The following is a 9,259-nucleotide window of genomic DNA, read 5'->3' as shown; positions in this document are numbered from 1 at the left end:
TTATTTGCGTTACTGTCAACTTCCTGTCAGCTTTGAGCAGTCTGGCCATTCTCCTCTGACATCTCTCATTAACAAGGCGTTTCTGTCTGCAGAACTGCTGTTCACTGGATTTTTTGGTTTGTTTTACCATTCTTTGCAAACTCTAGAGACTACTGTGCGTGAAAATCCCAGGAGATCAACAGTTTCTGAGATATTCAAACCACCCTGTCTGCCACCAACAATTATTCCACGGTCAAAGTCACTTAGATCACATTGTTCCCCCATTCTGATGGTTGATGTGAACATTAGTGAAGCTCCTGACCCGTATATATGATTGTATACATTGCACTGCTGCCACACAATTGGCTGATTAGATAATCGCATTAATAAGTAGGTGTAAAAAAATAAAGTAAACAAATAATATTAATAATAAATAAAGTTCCCGATAAAGTGCTCGGTGAGTGTATATATACTATAAAATATAATATATATGTAATGTGGGTTGGTTGGGTGGGATGCGTGGGTGAGTGGATAAATGTGATAAATGTGCCTCTATGTACGTTGTACAGTAGCTTATATGCTTGTCTTTAGTGTGTTATAGATAGTAAAGTCATATCAAGTAAAGTCATCGCAAAGTCAGCATGTTTTGTATTCGTAAAATTGATTTATTAATGTATTAATCATAAGTGGCGGACTGCCCTTCGGTGAAAAGAGAACACAATACATTTGTGAGGTGTTCGTCAGTATAGCCTACTGTTTCTTTTATATGACATCATCTTTATTTTATACGTCATCATTCATACGCGCCAGCCTTGTTTCCCCAAAAGCTTCAATAGTGGTTATTGTTTTAGAATTGTAGTGCGAAAACACTTTAATATGCCGAAAAATATTTTCTATGCATTTCATATGGCAAATTTATCCACGTTTTGTGACCTATTCCGAAATTTTGAATTTGATTTTGGGGCTATATGAATGTAAAGTGCGTTAACTCAGCGCGTCGCCTTGGACACACCCTTCACTCCCATGGTGACATCAGCTTCCAGACTGAACCTTCATGCCAAGAAGCCGCGGGTATTTAATTTATTTATCCATGCAGCTGTGCCCAGAGAGTGGAATCTGTTGGACAAGGGTTTCTTATGAAGCGCGAGTTGTCTGATACATGTAGTCAACAGAGCAATACAGACTGACGACGGGGAACCGTTGAGAAGAGTTCTTTAACAAAATGAAGTTTTCAGAACTTTGGACAGTTCTCTGTCTACTTCTGCTAGAGACAGAGCGAGGCTGCTTCTGTAGCTGCACTCCAGGCAAGTAACGCTGTCCTACCTTGTATGCGGGGAAAAATGCGCCACTAACAGATGTTTTTGGAGTTGAAGATTTCCTTAAATGTGGCAAAGCTAACCGTGCATTTGTAAACATTCAGGTTACAGCGATGCTTGTTTTTAATTAGAAGCGTGTCATTAATGTTTAGGTGATTCACTTGTGTTTTTTTCTGCTGACTATTGAGTATTTAATTGATTATATCACAGATTTTGAACTTTAGCATTACTTATACTATAAATAACAAGAAGGATAGCAGCAACAGTAGAAATAATAATAAAAAATATATACGTACGTATTAGCAGAATCAATAGTACTTCCATTAAATCATAGTGCGCGTGTGTGCGCGCGTGCATGCGTGTGTTTGTGTGTGTGTGTGTGTGTGTGTATGTGTGTGTTTGTGTGAGGGTATGCGTGTTTGCGTGTGTGTGCGTGCATGCGTGTGTCTGTGTGTGTTTTAGTGAGGAGAATGGGAAACCCCACCAGCCGCTTTGCCAATGCCACTTTGGTCCGACTTGCTGAGTATTTGAGTGCCGGGTACAAGAAAGGTGTGCGTCCCGTGCGAGACTGGCGAAAATCAACCGTGGTGGCCATCGATCTTATGGTCTATTCCATCCTGAATGTGGTGCGTAGTATAGAAACTTCTTACAGACATTTTACAGTACAGAAAACATAAACTTTTCCCTGGGCCATTTGATTCCAAAACAAATCAACACAGGTAATTTAATTGGCTGATTGACTTTCTTGGACGATCATAACTGAATTCAGTATTCTACTATAAAAGGTAACCATGCATTTGTGCTGATACTGGAAAGTACATGAGGCCATCCTTTGTGTGTTTTGTACAGGATGAGAAGAACCAGGTTTTGACTACATATGTGTGGTACAGGCAGGTAAGTCAGTCAAAGGAAACAGAAGCCGTTTCAGCTCCCTACTTCAACTTAGCAGGGCATCAGCAGCAAACCACGTTTTATCCAATTTAACAGAGGAGGAAAAGCATCTGTATGCACTCTGAAGCATCTGTCCTACAGACCATTATTATGATTATGATTATGATGATGATGATTATTATTATAATTGTAACATAATTGGTGGTGGTTGAGGTGAGTTTCCCCTTCATGACTGTAAAGCTCTTTGAGTTGCCAGCCAGTGAGAAAAGGGCTATATAAATGCAATTAATTATGATTATAGTTACTATACATCAAATTGTGTATTCCTGGAAAAACAATTATACTGTATATATTTGTTTACTGTCTCACTTATTTCTGGGCGGATTTTTTTTATAAAAGCAATGGATTGATGAATTCCTTGTCTGGAACCCTGAAGACTTTGATGACGTAAAACAAGTTTCCATCCCTACCGCCAACATCTGGGTGCCAGATATACTCATCAATGAGTTGTAAGTACTGTTTTTACCACAAAATCCCATTAGTAATGTGCTCTATTGGCATGTAGCTAAGATGCAGGAAGCTAATTTAGATACTGAGAAAGATATGTCCAGAGATTAACAGGAAGTTCATCACCAGAAGCCTGTACCAATAGGAAGTGAGGTTGGGCACAGCCTGGCCTCCCAAAAAGCTCAACCTATACCTGCCATCACTGTACACCTCAGGAGCCAAACTCCAGTCCAAGAGGGCCCACAGTGTCTGCTGGTTTCCCAGATGTTCTCAACACTAGTGGTTTATTTAAGTCATTGATTGGCTAAAGAATCTACACACCTTGTTTTCGAGGCCTTAATTAGCAGATGATTGAAAGGAAACCATAAAAGCCTGCAGACACTGCTGCCCCCCGGGAATTTAGTGGTTGGTTAAGGTACATGACTGGAACCCCGCAAGGTCGGTGTTTCGATCCCCAGTGTAGCCACAATAAGATCCACACAGCAGTTGGGCCCTTGAGCAAGGCCCTTAACCCTGCATTGCTCCAGGGGAGATTTGTCTCCTGCTTAGTAAAATCAACTGTACGTTGCTTTGGATAAGAGCGTCTGTCAAATGCCATTAATTTAATATAATGTTTCATTTGCATTCTAACTCTGTGACCTCTGCAGCGTGGACGTGGGAAAGTCCCCAGACATCCCGTACGTGTATGTGGGGAACAGGGGCCTGGTGAGGAACTACAAGCCCATCCAGGTGGTGACGGCCTGCAGCCTGAACATCTACAACTTCCCCTTCGACGTCCAGAACTGCAGCCTCACTTTCCAGAGCTGGCTGCACACCAGTGAGACCAGGCCCAATGCAAACCCCCCCACTAACACACAAACTCTGTCTGTCATTCAGACAAACTCCTGGGAACATTTACACCTTTTATGTGGAAACATTGATTATGTTTCACATTTCAGTCAGATACTTTGTTATTGTTGTTGTCATTTTAATAATAATGACAATACAATTGTAATATTTAAATTTTGTATTATTATATGTGGATATTATATTTATTAGTATTAGTATTATTGCAGCATTACTAACAGCGCTATTTAACCATAAGAATAACAGTAACAACAACAATAACATTACAGTATATTATAAGCAAGCATCTCCAAGTTACTGTGAGGCCAGTGAAGTGTACAAACTGGCAAAGACAAAGCAGAGTTGCAAACCCCCTGTGTGTACAGTGATGAATGTGTATTAATGGATCTCCTCTGTCTCCTGTCCTGTAGTTAATGACATTAACATCTCACTAATGAGAACGCCAGAGGAAGTGAGGGTGGACAAGAGCGTCTTCATGAACCAGGGAGAGTGGGAGCTCCTGCATGTCCTGTCAAAATACAAGTCCTTCAGCATCGATGCCAATGACCACTACGCAGAAATGAAGTTCCACGTGAGTGCCTCTGAGCCCTGGGGTGAATGTGAACTGCCGTAGTGCTTTTCGCAAACAAACCAAGTCAGTTAAAACTCAATCTTTGCTATGACTGCTATGCTAATTAAAGCTGTAGAAGGAGGAGCTACCCAAAAATCTTTTGCTGCACATTTTTTTTAAACACACACACACAATAGAATACTCTGAAATAGTAGCGGTTAAATATTGGCTGGTCTGGATGCTGTGTGTTTTCCAGGTTGTCATTCGACGGAGACCTTTGTTCTACACAGTCAACCTCCTCCTGCCCAGCATATTCCTCATGCTGATGGACATTGTGGGTTTCTACCTGCCTCCGGACAGTGGAGAGAGGGTATCCTTTAAGATCACTCTCCTCCTGGGCTACTCCGTGTTCCTCATCATCGTGTCTGACACTCTGCCCGCCACCGCCATCGGCACACCACTCATCGGTAAAACTAAAAGAAAAACAATCATACAATAAAATTGAATGAAGTCTGGGTGCCATTTCATGAAGCGGGATTACTGAGTCAGCTGGATGACTGTACTGAGTAAAGCACAAAACAGCTTTTCTTCTTGCTCTTCTTCGGTCCATGTTCCAAATTTTGGAGGGTTCCGGGTTTTACTCAGTGCAGTTATCCAACTAACTCAGTAACCCTGCTTTGTGACACAGGGCCTGGTCATATTCCTTTCTCCAGGTTCTGACTTCATTCTTGGCAACACATAACGTAGCATGACATTTAAAATGAATCCCTATAAAATGTGTGGCAGCAAGATATTTCCGTTCAGCGGCTAATCCGTTTGAACAGTATTGTCGACAATCTCATCTCATGCTCACATTAGAAATAATGACATAAAGGCATTATCAGATAATTTTGGGTAAAGTAGATTCTTATTTCCCGCTTCTGGGCTGACTCGTAACATAGCATAGCATAGCATGGCATGGCATTGCAAACCACACAGACAGCAGTATCAATGTTAATGCTCTCAAAGCAACCTTTGCCAGACAGCATTTGTCATAGGCATACCTTCACTGTGGCATGAAAGAACCCTGTTTTGTGGGTGCTTAACGTGTCATACTGTTGGAAAGCAATCTTTTCTATCCTATCAAACGAACTGAGGTGCCACAGACATGAACTAACTGTTTTTGTGCGTGTTGTGTTTGTAGAGTATGTGCTCATTGAATCTTTTACAAACTGTAGGACAGTTGCACGTCACTGCCCATAGAGGGTGCTGTTTGGCTCTAGCTCTTCTCTCTGTTTGGGCTGCAGGTGTGTACTTTGTTGTGTGCATGGCCCTGCTCGTCATCAGTCTGACGGAGACGGTGTTGATCGTTCGCCTGGTTCACAAGCAGGACCTCCAGCCAAGGGTCCCGGAGTGGGTGAAATACCTGGTTCTGGAGCGGGCCACGGCCTTCCTCTGCATCCAGAGCAGAAACCAGTTCTGCTCCATACTGTCACAAGGAACGGACCTGCACCACTTCAGGGAGAACAACATGAGCATGGGTGCGTATGGGTTAAAAATAATTTCAGTACATCGCGAATCAGTTCAGCAATGGACATCGTTACTGTTAAGAGGGTGATGTTATCGGGGGTTGCTAAATGGCTCATCCTGCTAAGACAGTGTAGTGACACATAATCCGGTTGCTACTGGGTTTCCAGTCTTTTGATAGATGATTTTCTGTAGTTTGCTCCCTCAATGCCTACTCATCAGTTCTAAGTGCTTAACGTACATTGATTTCAAATGGAAACACTGATGTGGAACTATGCTATTGAGTGAGACTGGGGTCCCAAACATCGCATGCAGCTATAAGTGCAAGCCAGCAGCAGAATCTAACTTACTGCTGAAGTGGACTTGGGTGCACTTCCCTCTGGATCGAGTAAGTAAAACCAATGCTCCATTGCAAAGATACAAAATGGCTGCCATGCATTGCCCAAGTGGGTCATACATTCCAGAGGTGGTTGAGGTGAGTTTCACTCCTTCAATATTAGATTACACGAGGAAAGGGATCATATAAATGCTACTCATTGCCAAGTGGGTGCTACATTTCAGACGTATTTGAGGTGAGGTTCCCCTACAGACCATATACACTCAGTGAGCACTTTATTAGATATACCTGTACACCAGCTTGTTCATGCAAATATATAATCAGCAAATCAACTAAATGCATAAAAGCATGCAGACATGGTCAAGAGGTTAAAATGTTAGAATGGGGAAGAAATGTGATCTAAGTGACTTTGACCATGGAATGATTATTGGTTCCAGACAGGGTGGTTTGAGTATCTCAGAAAATTTTGATCTCCAGGGATTTTCATGTGCAAAGCAAAAAAAAATTCAGTGAGAAGCAGTTCTCTAGGCAAAAACCAGGCCAGAAGAGAAGGGCTTTAATATTATATATAATATTATATATAATAAAAATATAATAAATACCTAGTACAGTACTCAGTGAGTGTATATACATGTAAATGCATATACACTCTCCCTCCTCTCCCCCCTCCCCCTCTAGTCAGATGCAACCACCGCAGCTGCGAGAACGCTAAGGACAGCGAGCGGGGTTTGGGAATGCCCTTGTCGTCCCGGGACAGCATTCCCGTCCTGGACAGCATCCTGCGGGAGATCTCGTCCATCCGGCAGTTCCTGGACCGGCGGGACGAGTGCCGGGCCATCGCGCGGGAGTGGCTGCAGGTGGGCTATGTGCTGGACGTGCTGCTGTTCCGGGTCTACCTGGCCGCCGTCCTGGCCTACAGCATCACGCTGGGCACCCTGTGGTCCGTGTGGCAGAACTCCTGAAGGGGAACGCCACGCTCCCGCCCGGCTGCTGCCCCGGGGGGCCACAGTGCCGTGACGGTGTCCGCCCGGCGAGCGGAAATAACTGCCGCTTCGACGCTACGCCGGCCATTCACGGGCCGTTAGTGGGGGGACACTCGTGTGAGACAGGCGGGTGATAATTCTGTTTGGGTTTTTTTGTAGTGAACAATATGTAGATTTAAATCTTGGTAGATGTTTTTTTTTTTTTTTGTTGTTGTATGAATTCAAAAAATGAATCCACAATGTATTCATCCATAATATAAAATATGCTCATGCTTGTACTGAAAGAAAAGTCACAGTGGTTGTGTTGTGAGAATGGTGTGCATTTCAGTGAACTACAATGAGTTGTACATTTCAGTACAGCATAAATAAAAGAACAGTCGCACATACACAACACACCTCATTTTAGTGTACTTTGTTATAATTGATCAGAATAAACCTATGTGGCTCATTGTGCAAACCAATCCCTCAGACACTGAATGGTTTAAAAATGACTTAAAATCCATATGAAAATGTGTTTACAAACACGTTAAAGATGGAAGCACTGAGACTGTACATATTACCAGGACATTTGCATCAAAATGTTTGTGCAACTTATTAAAAAGTAGACAAAAAAGCTTGCTACCATACTACCCAAACCAAGTTGCAGAAAAGATGGTCCCATTAAGGTGACAGTACCGGTATACTTCATTAGAAGGCACATTTGGCTGAATCCAACCACAGTCAAACGTGGTGCCACATTATTCTGCCGAAGTTTTGTAAATGTGCACACATTTTTGAACACACACACAAATTCCTGTTTCTCTCTACAGTGAAAGCTCACAGTTGTATTTTAGAAATGGTTCTTCCCCATTGGCAGGATGTTTTATTAGACTGGGAACATGGGAACATGGACACAGACAATGCCATTCTTTCACAATTCAAACATTAATGTATGCATCCCTCCTGCTCCGTATTAAAGCAATTTAATCAAGTGATATCTGCCCTTTACCCAACAGAGTAGTTCAATATTGTGTAGGTAGAGCGAGAGATCGATCATATATAAATCTAAACTGAAAATATATCAGAAACCTATCATTTATACTGTACAGTGTATATCTAAGTACATTTAACCTAATAGGGCATCTATTCTCTTCATAGTATCATTAAATATCATTGGTTTTAATAGCAGGTTAAATTAAGTTCAACAAAATGGAAGTCAGAGAACAAAAAATCTACAGTTGGCACAGACAAGACAATATATTTTAACTTTACTTCTTTGCGAGCCAGACAATCGTATCCAGGTTAGATGAACCTATATCATCATTTTTATTGCATTTTATTTATTTTGCAGTTGGTGTATCGTGGTAATGTCCACATCTGAATTGAATCTGTAACATTTTGGTTAAAAGTTCAGCTTTTAGTTGCTAGTTCCCCTCCACTTTTCCATTTCTAATCCACATATAATCCAATAATGCAACATTCCCTTCCCAAATTCTGCTTTGACCAGCTTGAAAGACCAGCTCCCAGCTGTTTCAAAACCTGACTTGAGCTGTTTTTTTTTGTTCATTCACTGTCCTGAATTGTTTGCAGTCTTTTGGAAGAAATGCCTGTCACCTGTCTCATTTTATTCCATGACAAAGGATGTCTATGAAAGCTTGGACCAAGGCTTCCAAAAAGTATGTTCAGACCAACTGCATGGGGTTGAGAATGTTTTTCTGAAGTCTGCAGTCAAACACGTTAAGCTAGATTTCAGTGGCCGACATACTGTAAAGGGCTGCCAGGGTTGGGGACCTGCGTGTTAGGGGAACCTTCACCTTAAACACAGCACCCAGGTTATTTTACTTACTGGTTCACACATATGTTATTTTAGAGATGTAGGAGTACCTGCTTTTTACATTTTTACCCAAATAAAACCTGGCTTTACTCTTGAATGGCATGTGTGTATTTGTGTGTATTGCCATTTTGTGATAATTTCAAAGTGTTCCAAAGCAAAAAAAGCCACAGTTGAACTTGAGTGTACATCATTGTAATTGAACAGAGAACAATATACAAGTGCAAAATACATTTATTGAATGCAAAATTGTATCTGGCACTAAAAACTAAAATTGTGTGTGTGCGTTCGTTCATTCGTGGAAGAGATCCTTCAATCATCTTCATATTGGCCATCGTCATCTCACACCAGGCTTTAACTATGCTGGGGGTACAGGATATACTGTATTTATCATTTATCACGGCCATAATTATTCCTGCCTCTTCACTGACACTAATGTACTAATTGTAAAGATTTTTCCATGCTGAAAAAGCACTCAGCAGGTACGCGGTGATTGAATAAATGCCATTGACACCGTACATAATTAAAGCAAAA

The 9,259-nt window shown here is 41.6% G+C and overlaps 1 protein-coding gene across 1 annotated transcript; it reads left to right on the top strand.

Annotated features, from left to right (window-relative positions):
- The first annotated feature begins 494 nt into the window (after positions 1-494).
- Positions 495-6,894, top strand: htr3a (5-hydroxytryptamine (serotonin) receptor 3A). The gene is made up of 9 exons (XM_061249388.1): positions 495-498; positions 1,758-1,921; positions 2,145-2,189; positions 2,586-2,695; positions 3,341-3,510; positions 3,950-4,110; positions 4,346-4,556; positions 5,376-5,609; positions 6,611-6,894. Exons 1-9 carry the CDS (start codon positions 495-497, stop codon positions 6,892-6,894), a joined length of 1,383 nt encoding a protein of 460 aa, XP_061105372.1.
- The last annotated feature ends 2,365 nt before the right edge of the window (positions 6,895-9,259 follow it).

This window comes from Conger conger, chromosome 7 (genome assembly GCF_963514075.1).
Source record: "Conger conger chromosome 7, fConCon1.1, whole genome shotgun sequence".
Lineage (NCBI taxonomy): Eukaryota > Metazoa > Chordata > Actinopteri > Anguilliformes > Congridae > Conger > Conger conger.
The sequence above is the reverse complement of the archived record's forward strand: the minus strand, read 5'-3'. Positions and strand labels throughout refer to the sequence as shown.